The sequence below is a fragment of the Microcebus murinus genome, chromosome 1 (genome assembly GCF_040939455.1).
Source record: "Microcebus murinus isolate Inina chromosome 1, M.murinus_Inina_mat1.0, whole genome shotgun sequence".
In the NCBI taxonomy this organism is placed as follows: domain Eukaryota; kingdom Metazoa; phylum Chordata; class Mammalia; order Primates; family Cheirogaleidae; genus Microcebus; species Microcebus murinus.
In genome coordinates this window covers 148,091,445-148,109,540 of record NC_134104.1, presented here as the reverse complement: position 1 = coordinate 148,109,540, position 18,096 = coordinate 148,091,445, and the positions used below count along the sequence as shown (strand labels likewise).

At 38.3% G+C, this 18,096-nt stretch overlaps 1 protein-coding gene and 1 non-coding gene across 3 annotated transcripts in view; both read left to right on the top strand.

Annotated features, from left to right (window-relative positions):
- The window catches only part of ULK4 (unc-51 like kinase 4), a 541,908-nt gene that overhangs the window by 204,968 nt on the left and 318,844 nt on the right, over positions 1–18,096 (top strand). For both annotated transcript variants that reach the window (XM_076006616.1, XM_020284578.2), the window contains exons 28-29: positions 6,191–6,242; positions 6,350–6,494. In XM_076006616.1, coding sequence (XP_075862731.1) covers positions 6,191–6,242; positions 6,350–6,494 — 197 coding nt within the window. The remainder of the gene's footprint in view (positions 1–6,190; positions 6,243–6,349; positions 6,495–18,096) is intronic.
- On the top strand, positions 897–1,069 carry LOC142875468 (small Cajal body-specific RNA 21). The gene has a single exon (XR_012922822.1).

The following is an 18,096-nucleotide window of genomic DNA, read 5'->3' as shown; positions in this document are numbered from 1 at the left end:
AGGAGATTATAGAATGCAGGGTAGAGGGTTTTCTTTTAAACTCAAGTTTGGGGTGACCTCAGCTAATAACTAGGATACAAAACCAAATTAGGTTTTGTTTTGTTTTACAGAAATTGGTGTTCTGTAGCACAAACAAATGCTTTTATAGGTTTCAAACATTTTTTTACACATTTTACCAAAGGGTAACTTAGTATGAATAGAGTTACAGCAGTGTTTTAAAAAGTGGCCCCAAGAAAACTTTTTAACTATTTGTTTTACTTGTGTGTTTATCACTCATATATTCTTAGTGAGTACCTTTTGTAAATTATCTCTTTAAAGGAAACACTGAAAAGACAGTCGTGAGCCAGATTCAAGCCCTGCTCTGAATGGGTTCTGTCTGAGTTGGGAGAGGGGAAAGAAAGCAACTCGAAAAGCAAAGATTGGACCACAGTTTTAAGAGTATGGTATTGGTGGTGTGCACCAGGTATGCTAGGAGTCCTACTCAGTCTCACAGAGTCTGGAGATGATTTTTTTTTTTTTTTTTTTTTTTTGAGACAGAGTCTCACTTTGTTGCCCAGGCTAGAGTGAGTGCCGTGGCGTCAGCCTGGCTCACAGCAACCTCAGTCTCCGGGGCTCAGCGATCCTACTGCCTCAGCCTCCCGAGTAGCTGGGACTACAGGCATGCACCACCATGCCCGGCTAATTTTTTGTATATATATTTTTAGTTCGTCAATTAATTTATTTCTATTTTTGGTAGAGACGGGGTCTTGCTCAGGCTGGTTTTGAACTCCAGACCTTGAGCAATCCGCCCGCCTCGGCCTCCCAAAGTGCTAGGATTACAGGCGTGAGCCACCACGCCTGGCCTTGGAGATGATTTTAACAATAGGTAATTCTTGAGCTAAGTCTTGAAGGCAAGTGGGTGTTAATTTCTGGGTGGACTGCCGGGTGGATAGTGGGTGTTATGGGCAGAAAGAATCATCTATGCCTCTACTTCCCCGTAGCCGAGCCTAGGGTGGAGAGGCCAGGTATCCTCTCCTGGGAGAGGTGTTTGAGAAAGGAGCCTTGCCTGGGTTGTCCTAGTCTCACATTTACCTGGGAGCTGGTGCAAAGGAAGAAGAGAAGGATGAAGAAAGAGCTGACTGATTGGGGGGAAGGGAGAGTTGGTGCAGGGAACGAGAGAAGCACATATGCAACAGGGGAAAAGTGTAGAAGATTTCATAAGTCATTTTAGGTTTCTCCTAACATTATTTTGCAATATTTAGAGTAATTTACTTTAAAATACTTTATCATAGAAGTGTGGGATTATATGTGTGAGTTGGTTTTAATCTCTTCCCTAGGAGGTTAAGTTTTCATGTGAAGTATACTATCAGGAATGCACCACTCAGGGGTTGGTTGGTTAGCATTTGCAAGACTCTAATCAGAAGTTCACATTTTGTTTGAAAGATTTTTTTCTTTGGTGAAATGAGTCCTTTCTCAAGATAACATGGATTGGCTAGAAATATTGTACAGGTGCCCTACCCTTGTAGCCCTGTATGGGAAGGGTGCACGAATTTAGTCAACCCAGCAGATTCTTGGCATTGGACACTGATTTGTTTGTGTGTTTATTTCATTGAGCTTTCTGCTGCCATTCTGAATTAGACTTTAATTAATCCCATTCTGATTAGATTTAGGGAATCTAACCTTGTACCCTAAAGACCCTCGTACCTTGGAAGCCTTTGGCAGTCTGGTGGGGCATATGGACTCATTCTCAGAACTATGTTTTTAAATGAATAAAATGCATAGAGTTCTATGGGAAACCATTTGTACTGAAACATCGTTATCAAAAAAAAATTTTTAGGCCGGGCGCGGTGGCTCACGCCTGTAATCCTAGCACTCTGGGAGGCCGAGGTGGGCGGATTGCTCAAGGTCAGGAGTTCGAAACCAGCCTGAGCAAGAGCGAGACCTCGTCTCTACTATAAATAAAAAAGAAATTAATTGGCCAACTAATATACATAGAAAAAATTAGCCAGGCATGATGGTGCATGCCTGTAGTCCCAGCTACTTGGGAGGCTGAGGCAGGAGGATCACTTGAGCCCAGGAGTTTGAGGTTGCTGTGAGCTAGGCTGACGCCATGGCACTCACTCTAGCCTGGGCAACAAAGTGAGACTCTGTCTCAAAAAAAAAAAAAAAGTTTTTTTTTAAAAGAACAAGTATGTCCTGATGTTAGATACAGGCAGTCATACTTACTGTGTTTTCAGGAGCCTCTTTCTGTCCCCGCCCATCTCTACTGGCTCACTCTGGGCACTTTTAGAGCTGTTCTCTCTTATTATACAGCAGTCCTCCTCTGCAGGTGAGTGTGTGACCTCCAGGGAATGGGAGCAGAGGCTGAGGCTAGAACGTTTGCTCAATCTGTCATCTTGAGCAAACCTTTGGTGTCAGTTTAGAGTTACTTTCTCATCTTTGACTGGAATCTTGTGGATTATATATCTAGATGATTGTTTTAATTTCTATCTGGACATTTGCAAATTAAATTCATAGTAAATTACTCCAAATATCTTTTTAAAAAAACAACAAACCCAAGTTATCTCATGGCTCTAATTTAGGCCTCTAAATCTAACTCTTAGGAGTGATTTATTTCTGATCAAACACAAGGGCAACAGCAACATAAAACATAACTCCTTCTCTTCTAAGAAACCCTGCCTTATCTACATATCCCTATTTATGTACTGTTAGATTTTTTTTTTATATTTGTGTGTACACATATTTATAAACGGGCTTATTTCCCTCTTAGCCCTTAGTAGCTATTAAGTTTTGATAGTGGTGGTGATAGTATCCTTACCTACATACTGTGAGCTCATCTAAATATTAATAATTTCTTTTACATTTGTGTGTAAATATCTAATGTGGGTCTACATACAATTCATGTTTGTATAAATGTTGGGATGTGTCAGTTACACACATACTTTTTTTCTCAAGAATAAAAAATCCTTGAGATTTTCTTGAGAGTAAATAACCCTTGAGATTTATATGGGCATATATTGGAGTATTTTTTTGAATTTCCTTTGTTGGTAATTCTTTCTCTGTCATTTATTAAGTTCCCATGTGTGTCTTTTTCTAGACTCTCTATTCTATTCCATTGATCTCTTTGTCTAGCCCTGTGCTTGTACCACTTTATTTCTGTCATGGTAACTGTGGAAATTTGGTAAAGTTAACCTTCTCTGCCCCATGTGTTCTTCAAAGTTTTCTGTTATTCTTGAACCTCTGGTTTCCATATGTATTATAGGATCAATATGAGGAGTTCATGAAAACCTGTTGGAATATTTATTTTTGTTGCATTGGTGTTATAGATTAATTTGCAGAAAATTGACCTCTGAGTCTTCTCATTAATGGCTATGTTTTACCTTCATCCATTCACTTCTCTAATGCTCTTCTCTTCTTCATGTAGATCTGAGTTTCTGACCTATATATCATTTTCCTTCATTCTGAAGAACATCTTTTAATATTTCTTGCAAGGCAGATCTACTGGCAAAAAATTTCTTCAATTTTAATTAATGTGAGAAAGGAGAACTATCTTCTTTACTTTTGAGGAAGAATTTCACTGTATATAGATTTCTAGGTTGGTGGTTTTTTTTTCTCTGAACATTGAAAATTTCACCCTAACATGAAGTATCAGGTGAAATGATCTGAGGTAAATGGGCCTTTGGTATGAGGTTTTGTTTATCAAAGGCTAGGAGGTAGGCTGTATTTACTGGTTGTGGTAGCTATAGGTTTCAGAGACTAAAATTTCCTCTGGGGACCTTGACTTCGTTTCTCATCTTGTTTTTGGATTTTCCTGAGAATGCTTTCTAAAATAAAATCTGTGTCAGGTAGCTTTTTCAGTTGTAATTCTGTGGTGTTATTCAGAAACCCTATTGATGTGGGGAAGGGAAGTGTTCTATAATCCTATGGTTTAGTCTCTCTCTCTCTTAGTGAGCCTGTACACCTGGCCTGTGACCTTCACAAGTGCTTCTCAGCTTTTCTTCCCTCCTAGAGGGTAAAACATGAAGGCATGAAGACTAGAGGGAGATGAAAGGGCTGGAGTTCCCTTCTCCCAGGTCAGTTAAGTTTTGGTAAAACCCTAGCAGGTTGGGCTATGGTAAAATAGTTTTCTCTGAGTCCAGGCCTTTGTTAAGGACAAAAGAATGTGCTGGGCCTATTTTGAAATGGTTAATTTTCCCTCCCCCTGCCAGAAGCTCCAGGTGATTTTTCTCAGATCTTCACTCTTGAGAACTTTTTGGGGCTCCTTGAGGTAAAACTCCTAGAAGTTTGGGGGCTCTTCTAAGGCTGGGCCTCCAGGAGTTTTTAATCTCTCAAGCTAATCTGTGCTCAGTCTCCAACAATCAGTCAATTACTTTTAAATTTTTGTACCAGTTGCTGGCTCCAGTGGTGGTTTCTGCTTGTGGTAAGCTGCGATTCTTTGAATTTACCTGTCTCTCCAGTTGTGGAGATGGTGGTTTGTCCTGTGACTGCAATTTCCTGATAGATCTAAAGAAAATTTGTTGATTTTCAGTTTGTTCACTTTTTACCTTGTTGTGAGGATGGTTGTGATTGTTTCCAAGCTCTTTACATGTTGGACCGGAACCCAGAAATCCATCAATGACTATAGTACCTGTAAATATCTTATATATATGTATATATTTTTCTGTCAAGGCCATGATATCATAGTTACCCTAGAATTTTATTGTTGTTGCAAATGGAATCTTTTTTTTTTTTTTTTTTTTGAGACAGAGTCTCGCTTTGTTGTCCAGGCTAGAGTGAGTGCCCATGGCGTCAGCCTAGCTCACAGCAACCTCAAACTCCTGGGCTCAAGCGATCCTTCTGCCTCAGCCTCCCGAGTAGCTGGGGACTACAGGCATGTGCCACCATGCCTGGCTAATTTTTTTTTTTATATATATATCAGTTGGCCAATTAATTTCTTTCTATTTATAGTAGAGACGGGGTCTCGCTCTTGCTCAGGCTGGTTTTGAAGCAAATGGAATCTTTTTCCAATTATGTTGTTTTATTTGTTATTGTAGGTGCATAGAAATACTATTGATTTTTGTGTATTCATCTTCTGACAATCTTGCTTTTTTGGCCATGCTTAATTGTTGTGTTTCAAACTTCTTGAGATGGACACTTAGATCATTTATGTCAGTCCTACCTCTCTATTAATATACACTTTTAAACCTTATATAGCTGTTGATCGCATTGAGAAGTGTTGATAGTGGTATGTATTTCTTTCCTTTGCATCATTTTTGCTTCTGACCGAACTGGAAGTTTGGAGTTCTCAAAATATCTTGGTGGAGCATCATATCTGTCCTTTGAATGATGTATCATCACTTAGTAAAAGAAGGTGAACAAAACATCCCTGGTTCTTAGGGTCCTTACAGAAATATCTAGATATAATATTGCATATAAGCTTATTCTGTGAAGTGGGGATGGAACAGGCTAACACTGATGGGTCACTAGCCATGTATGGCGGTCTTTACCTGTGTAGGGCATTGTTTCATTGGTTTAGACAGCAAGATGTCACTGGGGTGACCTGACCTGTATCAGTGTAGAGGAGAATAGGTATACAAACAATAGGAATTTTGTTTATTGTCACCAAAATAATTCATCAGATGAAACAGTTAGTGGGTTTCAAAGTTAGACTGTAGTAGTTATTTGTCCTTTTCTGCATTGGCATTTTGGAGGAAAAAAATATTCTTAAATATTTTGGATTATTTTTCAAACGACATTTTATGTGCTCTGGCAATTGGGAAATCATAGGGGTGGTTTGTAGAGTAGATTTACACCTTTTGAATCTACTTTGTCTAAAAATAACCAAGATTAACTAGTCATAGTTCTTTGTTGATGTATTATATTTGATAAAACATGAGGATTATGTATCTCTTTTCCCCCTAACATTTTGATTGTTATTTAGCTTAAACTTAAGTAATGATCACTAGCTTATATGTATTAATTTGATTTTTTAATGCCAATCTATGCCAACCAGATTTTATGTTATATACTAAATTTCCTTTGATAAATCCTGAAGGTTTTGAGAAATTACTGTTTTGATATTGATAGTCATTTTGACCTGAGGACTAAAATTTCAGAGTTAAATGAGATTGGTGATTAGTGATTCTGTCTGTGGAAACAACATAGATGGTGGTTGATATCAGCTTTGTGTTTATAGAGATTCAAACCAAGTCTTTCACATGCTTTCTTTTAGGTTGTTGATTATATCCTGCCACCCTTGGTCTCCTTGGTTCAAAGCCAAAATGGTAAGTGTGACCACACCAGCAAAAATGACATCAGTTACATCTTCTGCTTTCATTCTATCTCCATGTAGTCATACTCTTGTTATTTATTTATTTATTTTTCTTGCAAGTGGAATGGAGACTCTTCAGCTTGCGGTTGCTCTCAGAAACCACATGTCTGCTCGTGAACCAGGAAGTTGGGGATGGCGAGGATGCAGCCAGTGTTGATTCTGACAGCAATCTTCAGGCCCTCATTAGAGACGTCTTACTTCCCCAGTAAGTATCATGCAGCTTTACTCTTATGGAGAACTGTGTGCGATGTCCAGGAAGCTTCTGTCAAACTGGGTTCAGTGATGGGGTCAGAGTCTTGATGTCCTTGTATTAATGTTTATGCGCATGTGTTTATGTTCTCATTGTAAAAGAGGTCTGGAAACAGAGGCAGTGGCTGTTACACTGAAGAATCTCAGTGCATCTACAAAAACATTTATTTAAATCTTAATCTGTTTTCTGCCAGGCTCATGACTCTGAAGTTATGCAGATTTAAAGGTGTTAATGGCTCAAGGGCTGGGGTTTATGATTCAAAGTCAATAGTATAAAATTACCAGAACATGAGATTTAGACTTTTGATGACTGTACTCAGAAATAATTGTGATGGAAGGAAGCCTTCCTTTTACCCCAAACTTTTGGAATGGAAATTAAGTTTAGTTACAAACAGGAGTTTTCTTGGGGGCGTTAGGAAAGGTGGTGTAATAGGTAATGAGTATTAATTAACAGAAAGGGGTTATGTTTTTCTTTTGCTCCACTGCTTGTGTAGCAAACACACAGTGGGATGGTTACTGAGACCACCCAATGTAAACATGCAAAACTCTAAAATGGCACTTTATATAGTTAGGAAAAACTGTCAAAATTTTTTAATTTATTGATTTTTTTCAAAGACCCTATTTCCAAATATTTATGAAACTTAAGTAATTTAAGTTTTAAAAAAGTATATGCCATGTACCACTATTAAAGCAGATTTTTTGCAAAATTAAATGATAGATTGTATATCATGCATTAATATACATGCCTGATCATAGCTTCCTTCAAGGCCTAGAGTATAGTCTGAGTCAGTTTGGCAGATTTTCAACAATGTCAGCCTCACCTAATGCTCTCTCTTTTTGTTCAACTTCTTAAGATCTGTTCTCATTTTTTTAAAAATCAATTATCACAATATAGAAACCAGATATAATTACATTTCAATTTGGCCCATGTTAAGAGTTTGAATTGTCTTTTATAGAGTTAGGTCCAAATTAAAAAAAAAATAACTAAAATTGCCACTTGCTAGAGATGAAGCACTCCACTGCTCCTACTTGGTTGAGGAAGGTACCTCTTCCACGTGTGCAGCTGTTCTGTGTCAAGCCTTCCCCTGGCCGAGGGAGCCTGTCTTGACTGATTGGAGCTTGCTGTATAATGGCTTGATTTATAGGGCCAGCCTCTTGTTTCTTTTGTCCTTCCTACACTTTTGTTGTTGGTTTCAGAGAGACCCTTGATAGTGAATACATACAGTAAGAATTCTTTTGATTCTTCCCAAAGTAAGAAAATTGTTATTTATATGGGGGGGAAAAATAAAACTTTGCCATGTGGAGCTTTCTCAGTGATAAACTATCAATATCACTTGCATTTGTTATATATGAGTGTGTGTATATAGTTTATACTTGTGCGGATTAAATAATAGATTAAAACCTTCTCTAATGGGATTAATTCTTTCATTGCCATTTTATGCTTGGAAACTATTCATATATAATCGTATCCACCTTTCTGACAAGAAAATGCCAAAAAATACAGTTTTAGCACAAAATGTAATGTGCTTTGGATATCTGCTATCTACTATCTAAAAACTTGTAGAGAACCATTTTTAAGAACCCAAGCTGTTCTCCCACAATTATAGGGACAGGATTTACTCCATTGGGACCTCACCGTTTAGTAACAGCTTCTTAACAGCTCTGTTAATCTGAAATAAAATTTCTTTACATCTGATGTCTGCCCAGTTTCAGAACAGTTTGTAAAATGGAAAGTGTTAACTTTAATTCACTGCTCCTGTATTATTCATTTGAACTGGAATAAATAATAAGTATTTTCTTAAATGTGGGTCTTTACCTTTTCCAGAGATAAGGAATTAAAGACGAAAATGCAAATGTAAGTCACATGGCAGTTCAAGAACATAAATAATGTATTAATAGATGAGTTCAGGTTTTTGTTAAACAACCTGAAATGCACTTCAAACTAACAGATGATGATAGTATAGGGTACACTGGGATGTGATGTGGAATGTTTTCAAAGCTTTTGGGCTGATCCTGTTGTGAAGTACAGGTCTTAGCTCTCTGCATTTGTCTCTAAGCCTTAGTTTCTTCATCTATAGAATGGGGATAATAGTACCTACCTCAGAAGATAATTGTGAAGATTAAATAGGATACTTCTTGTAAAACACTTAGGACAATATATGGGGCATAGTACACTCTTGACAAATGTTTAGCACCATAGCTATTATTATTAGGCTCATTTTGATCTTTCCTATTTATCTTTTTTTTTTTTTTTTTTTTTTTTTTTGAGACAGAGTCTTACTCTGTTGCCCAGGCTAGAGTGAGTGCCATGGCATCAGCCTAGCTCACAGCAACCTCAGTCTCCTGGGCTCAAGCAATCCTGCTGCCTCAGCCTCCCGAGTAGCAGGGACTACAGGCATGTGCCACCATGCCTGGCTTATTTTTTCTATATATATTAGTTGGCCAATTAATTTCTTTCTATTTATAGTAGAGCTGGGGTCTTGCTCTTGCTCAGGCTGGTTTCGAACTCCTGACCTTGAGCAATCCGCCCACCTCAGCCTCCCAGAGTGCTAGGATTACAGGCGCGAGCCACCGAGCCAGGCCCCTATTTATCTTTAAAATGAAGATTATAATAGTACAATAATAGTACATACTTATAGAAGTGAAATGACCATTAAAACAGATAATGTTTATTGTGCCTAGCTGGCATATATAGTAAGGGCTCAATAAATGTCATGTAAAAATTTTTAAACATGAAATAAAAGTAATGCACTCATTTAGCTTTCTTGACTCTGGAAAACTGGAACCTTGGCAAGGAGTTTGGTCTTTGAAGATAACTCTTGGTAATTATAAGTTTAGAAATGCCAATAATGGAAAATTCATATTCTCTGTTGAGTATGTAAATATAGCTTAAGAATTATGTTTCTAGAGTTCAGAGGAGCTATATAGCATCCACTTCAATTTGGCAAGTAGACATATTGATGTGGATACTTTTAATTTTGTTAAAGTTTTAATCCTCCTTTGACCTTAAACAATACTTCGGATAAAGCCAACCTGACAGTCCTTTCATGCACGTGTATATTTCACTCCACATTTTTCACAGGAAAGTATTGTATTAGTCAAGACTATTTTATTTGCAAGTAATAACATCCGATTCAGATTAACTTAGAAAATAAATTGCTCACGTAACTGAGAAGTCACAGACTTGTGCTGGCATCAAATATAGCTGGATTCAGGGGTTTGATTTATGTCTGCAAGACTCTGTGTGAGTCTTTCTCACCATCTCTCTACTTTGCCTACATCTGCGTGGCTTTTTTCTTAGATACATTCCTAGGTTCCTTCCACTTGGTGGTTAAATGGCTCCAGGGGGGTGATCCTAGAGAAAGGGCAGATGTCTTTTCTAATAGCTCTGGCAAAATTCCCAGGAATAACAATAATTTAATCTTAAGTACCATGTAATATCTGTGTTCCAGGTGCTTATCAGAGCTGCTGTGTAATATGAATGAGAACTCAGTAAGAAAAAACATCTTTGTTAGTGTTCTACAGAGAAACAGAACAAATATTTTGTGTGTGTGTGTATGTGTGTATAAAATAGAGACTTATTGTAAGGAATTGGCTCACGTGTGTATGGAGGCTGAGAAGTCCCAAGATCTGCAGGCTGGAGGCCTGGGAGAGCCATCTATGAGGGTGTAGTTCCCATTGGAAAGCTGGCAGGGTTAAGGCTGAAGAAGAGACAATGTTGCAGTTCTAGTTTGAAGGCTGGGAAAGGCCTTCCTCCCAGTTCAAGATAGGCAGGCAGGAGGAGTTCCCTGATGCTCAGCCTTTTTGCTCTGCTCAGGTCTTCAGTTCATTGGATGAGACCCATCCACATTAGGGAGGGCAACGTGCTCTGCTCAGTGTACTGATTACAGAAACACCGTCGCAGACACACCTGGATTAACATTTGGCCAAATGTCTGGGTCCCCCTGGCTCAGTCAACTTGACACGTAAGAATTAACCATCAAAACATCTATCATAAATGTCATGAATGAACTGCTTGCTATTTAGATTAATGAATTAATATAAAAAACTATTGCCTCTTCTCAATGTGCATGCTTTACTTTCTGAAGAGACAAACTTTAGTTGTGAAATAAGCTTTAGTTGTATTTCCTTAGGGCCTACTGTAAGTGGATTATAATACTGGTTTTTTTTTTTTTTTTTTTTTTTTTTTTTTGCGACAGAGTCTCACTTGTTGCCCAGGCTTAGTGAGTGCCGTGGCGTCAGCCTAGCTCACAGCAACCTCAAACTCCTGGGCTCAAGTAATACTTCTGCCTCAGCCTCCCGAGTAGCTGGGACTACAGGCATGTGCCACCATGCCCGGCTAATTTTAGATATATTAGTTGGCCAATTAATTTCTTTCTATTTATAGTAGAGACGGGGTCTCGCTCTTGCTCAGGCTGGTTTGGAACTCCTGACCTTGAGCAATCCGCCCGCCTCAGCCTCCCAGAGTGCTAGGATTACAGGCGTGAGCCACCGCGCCCGGCTCATAATACTGTTTTTTGAGAGGTGATATTTGAGTTAGACATTGAAACCTGGGTATGACTGAGCAGAAGAGGAATGGGCACCCCAGGCACAAACGAGGTAAGCCAGGGTGTGGCAGAGGCAGAGTACTGGGCAGTAAGGAAAGCAGCTTGTTTCTGGCAGAAACCTGCACGTGAGAGTTACACGAAGTAAGCTGGGGGAGAAAGAACATTTTCTGTCTTCACCAGCTCATTTACTCATCCAGTGCTAAATGCATCTTATTTCATAGGCATGTTTCTAGTTGGAATAATTAACGATCAAGATGGGTATGGCCTCTGCCTTTATGGTACTTACACTCTGGCAGGGCCAAAAATTGAGAAATTTTTTTAACTGAAGATATTTATACATCATATACGTAAAAATGTTCACTGAAACATTAAATATCGAAGCTACCTTTCTTAAACTGTGGGCCTACCTAAAGTTAATAAATCTGGAAGGAGCATGTGTTCTTTCTGAAACACTGCTCTGCTTTTGAGTTTCACAGTTCACTCAGTTAACTTTCCAAAGCTCAGAGTTTCTGAACGTTCTGTGCCCTTAGGACCCTATTTCCTGTGGCCTACCTATTACTTGATAACGTCTCCCAGAACTTTGGTGGGCCGTCCATCACAATTTTGGGAATGCTGCTTAATTAAGGGCATTTTCACTAAGGTCAAGAACAACAAAAGGATGCTCAGCATCAAAACTTTTATAATGTTGGACTATAAGTATTAATACAAGAAAATTAAACTTCTGCATATTCTGTTAATTTTCTATTGATGCATAACGAATTTCCACAGACTTGGCGGCTTAAAGCAACACCCATTTATTTATTAGGTTGCAGCACCCGTAGGACAGAAGTCAGACACTGTTACTGCGTTCCCTGCTCAGGTTCTCAGGCATATGAAATCAAGGCGTCTGCTGGTCGGAGTCCTTGTCTGTCAGAATTCAGTTTCCTTGTGGTTCGTGTTAGTCTCTTAGGGTTCCCGTATCAAATTACCACAAAGTGACTGGCTTAAAACAACAGAAATTTATTCCTTGGCAGTTCAGGAGGCCAGAAGTCTGAAATCAAGGTGTTGGCAGGCTTGGTTCCTTTGGGAAGCTCTGAGGGAGAATCCATTCTGTGCTTACATCCCAGCTTCTGATGCCTGCCGGCAGTCCTTGGCTTGTGGCAGCATCACTCCACTCTGCGCCTCTGTCAGCTTTCTCCCCTGTGTCTTTGTGTCGGAATTTCCCTCTGCCTTTCTCTCATGAGAACACCTGTCATTGGATTTAGGACCCACCCTAACTCCAGGACGATCTTATCCTGAGATCCTTAGCTACATCTTCAGAGACGCTTTTCCTAAATAAGGTCACATTCGCATGTTCTGGGTGTTAGGATTGGGACATACCTTTTTGGGGGCCATTGTGCAATCCACTATGCAGTTGTAGAACCAAAGTACCCATATCTGTGCTGCCATACATATGTTCCTTAGGGTACCTGCATTTCTTCTCGGCTGGGCCCTTCATCTTCAGGCTGGAAACAGTTTGTCAAATCCCCCATCATGCTTGGAATCTTTCTGACTTCTGCCACCAGCTTGAGGAAACTCTGCTTATTAAAGTTGGTGATGTTGGGGATTGATAATGTTTACCTTGTGGCTCACGTATTTGGATTCCAGTCTTGGCCCTGCTGTTGACTTGGTGTGGGTGCCCTCACTCCCTCCTCCCCTTCCTTCTTTCAGTTGTCCTCCTTTTCTTAAGATAGTTGAAATGCCAGTAACATAACCAAGTTATCTGTATGATTAATGAGAAAAGGTTTCTTTTTCTTTTCTGGGAAGAAAGATACCACATATATTCAGAAAGTGACCATGATTTTTATTCAGCTGAGAGACAAGATTTACTTCTAAAGGTTTATGTAGAAGAGAAGAGGCAGTATGTAATGGAACTTAAGCCCGAATTGACCTTATTAATTAAAATCAGCACCTCTCAGAAGTTTAATATCAAAGTCATTATCAATGAAATCTTAGTATTGAGAGTAGTCTTACGCTATCTGAACATTTTTTTTTTTTTAATGAGACTTGTTACATAAGGTGAGGACACCTTTCTTTCAGTATTTAACTATAAATGGGACTAGATCCTTTATGCAGGAAACACCATTGCTTATTTTCGGGGAGGAGGAAATTTTAATATTCATATACATGTAAATCTAATTTGTACTGCATTATGTGATTGTGCATTTGCAGTTTAAGACCTTTCCTTTCTTCCTCCCCACCTCCTTTCTTTCTTAATTCATTCAACAAATATATATATATATATATATATATATATATATTGAGTGATTTCCATGTGCTAGACGCTGGGGATACAGTGGTGAACAATATTGAATCTCTTTCCCTCACTGAGCTGACATTCCAGGGGGTGAGATACAGCAGTAAACAAACAAATGTATGAGATGACTTTAACGATTAATTATGAGTACTGTCAAGGACAATAGAGAAAAGGGGACAGTGAAGGATGATAAAGGGAATGAGGGAGGGGCTGTTTTAGACAGGATAGTCGGGGAAGGTTTAAGAAGCGATGTGGCGAGCCATGGGGAAAATTTGCTATACTGTTTGCTTTCGGCAGACTGGAACCATTTTGCCAACATGAATTTTAGTTTTGTATTTTCTTTTAGCTTTGAGCGTTTGTATTGAAAAGGGATTGTGCTGATATGAATGTGCTTACGATATTTTGATGACAGTATGGCATTCAGCATTTCTTTTCTGGAGAAAACGAGTACAGCCTTTCTTTTTTGTGATTCTCTCGTGACCTGTAAAATCATCAGGGCCATAATGACTTCATAAAATATTAAGGCCTTGTTTTTAGAATCTGAGAAATATATTCCTTACAAATTAGAATTATATTTCCTTTTAGGAATTGGAATTTATAAATGAACTCTATTAGTGGCAACACATTGTAGGGTTGTTTAGCTGTCTTAGGAATAATGTCCAGGAAAAGTCATGAGTTTGGGTATCTAATTTCTCTGCTTGTGGCTCAGAGACTGCTTGGATAATTCTATATTGCTGCTTTGTTTCTACCACAAGCCTTTGTATGTTAAAATAGGTGGGAGTCTGACCATCTTTGATAGGAATCAGAATAGAAAGGAATATTTTCATTTTTGCTCTTTCCTTAGATAATTCTTTTAAAGATAAAATTTAATTTACATTTTTGCATCAGAAAGAAGTATCATAACATTCTACATTTTTCCTTTTACTTAATCTCGTTGATGGAAAAAAGCCAAATTCTGTAAAATAATTTTAAAGAGATTTATTCCGAACCAAATTTGAGGACGATGACCTGGAGCCACTGCCAAGAGGCCTTGGGTTAGTGGACTCGATATGACTGGGTTACAGTTTGGTTTTTATACATTTCAGGGAGATAGGGGTTACAGGTAAGGTCATAAATCAATATGTGGGAGGCATACATTGGTTTGGCCCCAAAAAATGAGACATCTCAAAGCAGGAGGTTGGGGGGCTTACAGGTTATAGGTGGGTTTCAAGATTCTTTGGATTGTAATTGGTTAAAGACAAGAAGCTTTGTCTAAATGCTTAGAATGTTTTAACATAAGGAGCTGTTATCAGAGATAAGCCACCTGACATAGATTTGTTGTATAAATTGAGGACCTGCAGGATTGTCTTGCATACTCTTAGGCCTGTTAATGGGTTATAAAGGATGTCTCCAAGAAAGGGGGGGGGCATGATGAAGCCTATCTGACCTCCCTCTTCCTGACAGACAATTTAGTTTTAGGATATTTTGAGGGGGTCCATTCAGTCAGAGGGTTAGGGAGTGAGCCTTAAATTTTTATTTTAGTTCACAATCCTTTTGTAATGTTTTGAGTCTGGATCTAAATTGCTACCTTTAGTTAGGTACAGTGATTTTTTCCCCCCAGGGATATAACCTATAACAATCTAAATTGGGATAATTTTTTAGAGGCAAAAATGGGACATAAAGATAATATTCTTTGACCTCCCTCTCAATGAGGATAATTCTACCACTCTGGTTCTTTGGATATATTTTGTAAAATATGGATGTTGCTTTATTGAAATAGTTACTATTAGTCTTTTACATTTTTATCATTAAAATTTGTTGTTGATCTGATTGAAGAGGTTAGAAGAGAGTAGGGCTTCACTATCTGAAATCATATTTAACACTTATTTTAAAATTGTACCTTTCTCTTGAATTATAAACATGTGTATATATCTGTTGGTCCTTCCACACGACTGTCTATTTCTCTATTAACGTATCCATGTAACTATTGATATATTTAAATATTTATGCATCCATGCAAAACCCCAGTCAATCACATAGCATTCAGATCACATAAAAATCACAAGATGGGAAGTCCCCAAGATAACTATTTTTTTGATTTACACACTATCTCATTCCATAAAGTTTTGGAATTGACTCAAGATGTCACCTAGTTCAAATTTGGGAAGAGACTGTACAGAAAATGTCAAAGCCATCTACCTCTGTCTCATAGCAGTAGCAGTCCAGGGGAAGTCCTTAGCCTTTTCAAAGGTAGATTTTGCCTCCCTGCTTTTGCTGTTTGGCTGCCGCCTCCTCTTTGTGGAAACCTAGCACATGTCTTTCCTCTAAGCTCTTCAAGCCTCAGATCTCTTTTTACTCTATCAGTTTTGCATTTTAACACATTGCCTTCCTCATATCCTTTCTGTGCTCAGAAACCTGTAGAATAATATTTATAGTATTTACCCAGCTATTCCAGATTCTCAGTGTTTTTCTTCTTGCCTATACTATTTTAAGTTAATATTTTCCTGCTCCACTCTATGGTTTCTCCCTTCCTGGTGACATTTACTTAGTACTCTCTGAAATTTCCTGCTTGTTACCGGTCTTTCCTCTGTACTCCCAGACATCATATTGTTAATATCTATATCTGTGACCATATCTATACTTATGTAACACTATTTTATTGGCTGTCTTGTAATCTACTTATTATCTATGCCTATATTTAGATGTACTAAAAATCATTTTAACAGTTCTGTTACTGAACATGTAGGAGTTTTCCACTATTTTACATTATATATAATGCTACAAAGACTATTTTTATGATTACATCTTTGTTGTGCATCCTTATTTCCTTTTGTTGAATCTCCAGAGAGTTGCTGTGTCAAAATTTAGATACATTTTAAAAGTATTTGATATGTTCGCCAAATTTTTTAGAGATGATGGGCAGTTTATACAACCAGTTTCTCTGTATGAAACTGCCCATTTTACTGCACCCTTGTTAGCTCTATCTTGTATTCTTTCAGGTATTAATGAAGTATGGACCATTTCCCCCATGCTTCTTGGCTATTTATATTCTTCTTAGGTGAATTTTTGTCCATTTTTCTAGTGGTATGTTTATTGCTATTTGCAGTGGCTCTTTAAATAGTGTATTAACTCTTTATTTTACCAACATTCTGGAAATAATTTTTTCCTCATTTGGTTTGTGCTGGTGGTTTGGCTATTTGAGAAATATTAATTTTTAAACAACTTTAAAATTATAAATATTTTTCTCATTCATTTCATGCTTGTCATGGTGAAAAGGTGTTTTTACCCAAGCATCTGTGAATATTTACCCATTTTTAGTATTCTAATGAAGAAAACACATTTTACTTAAAATTTTAATTTATCGGAGATACACATTCATAAGGTATGACCTGACTCTTCAGTCTAACTCCCTTTCTAAGATTACTCTTTTCTGTCCAGTGCCAAGTGTCACTTTTCTTTTGATTTATAGTCATGCGTCGCTTAAGATGAGGATAAATTCTGAGAAATGTGCCATTAAGTGGTTCTGTATTTGTGTAAACATCATAGAGTGTACTTATACAGACCTGGAAGGTATAGCCTGCACATCTAGGCTATATGGTATGGCCTCTTACTCCTAGGCTACAAACCCGTACACCATGTGACTGTAATGAGTACTGTAGGCAGTTATAACACAAAAGTATTTGTGTATCTGAAACAGAAAAGGTACAGTAAAAAAAAATCCTATGGGACCACCACTGACGTTGACCAAAACGGCATCATGGAGCGCATGACTGTGTATATATGTACTCTTTATCCCACCCTATACTTAATAATTATCATGGTTTTATCACATACTTTAGCTTTATATTTAGCAGGATCTTCCTCAGTGTATTTCATTCTAAAGTTTTTTTGATATTCTGAAATCTCCCCTTCCCCCTTAAATCTCTAAATATACTCCATTGAGATGCAAATTTGAATTTGTGGCTTAATTCCTGAGGAATGGACCTCTTCAGACAGTGTTTCCTTCCTCCTTTTGACACAAGTGGGGGCACTTTTCTCCATTTGGCCAATTCTTTGGTCCCATTTCTCAGAATAGTTTCTCATGGCAATCCAGAGGTATTTGATGGCCTGTTTCAGTTTTCTCTCAGACCACCTAATTGGGCACAGTTTATACCAGGCACTTGGACAAGATAGGGATTTATTCATTTTGGGATTAGGAGGGAAGAATGAAGAGGCAGGGATTACCTCATCTTCACCTGCTTGCCTTGGGTCCCAAATATTTGATTTTGAGGGGTTTTCTCTTACATGGGCTAGATGTGAATTTAGTATGAATGGCCTTTCCTGCCTGGATTCCAGCTGCTTTGGCTCCTTGCAGAGATACCTTGGTTAGAGAAGATCCTAGAGGTAGAAAGGTAGGGTTCAGGGACACTCTCTGAACAAGGCATTGTCAAGTCAACAGTAATGTTAGCCGAGGCAGGCGGATTGCTCGAGGTCAGGAGTTCAAAACCAGCCTGAGCAAGAGCGAGACCCCGTCTGTACTATAAATATAAATAAATTAATTGGCCAACTAATATATATAGAAAAAAAATTAGCGGGGCATGGTGGCACATGTCTGTAGTCCCAGCTACTTGGGAGGCTGAGGCAGGAGAATCGCTTGAGCCCAGGAGATTGAGGTTGCTGTGAGCTAGGCTGACGCACGGCACTCACTATAGCCTAGGCAACAAAGTGAGACTCTGTCTCGAAAAAAAAACCAAAAAAAAAAAACCAGTAATGTTAAT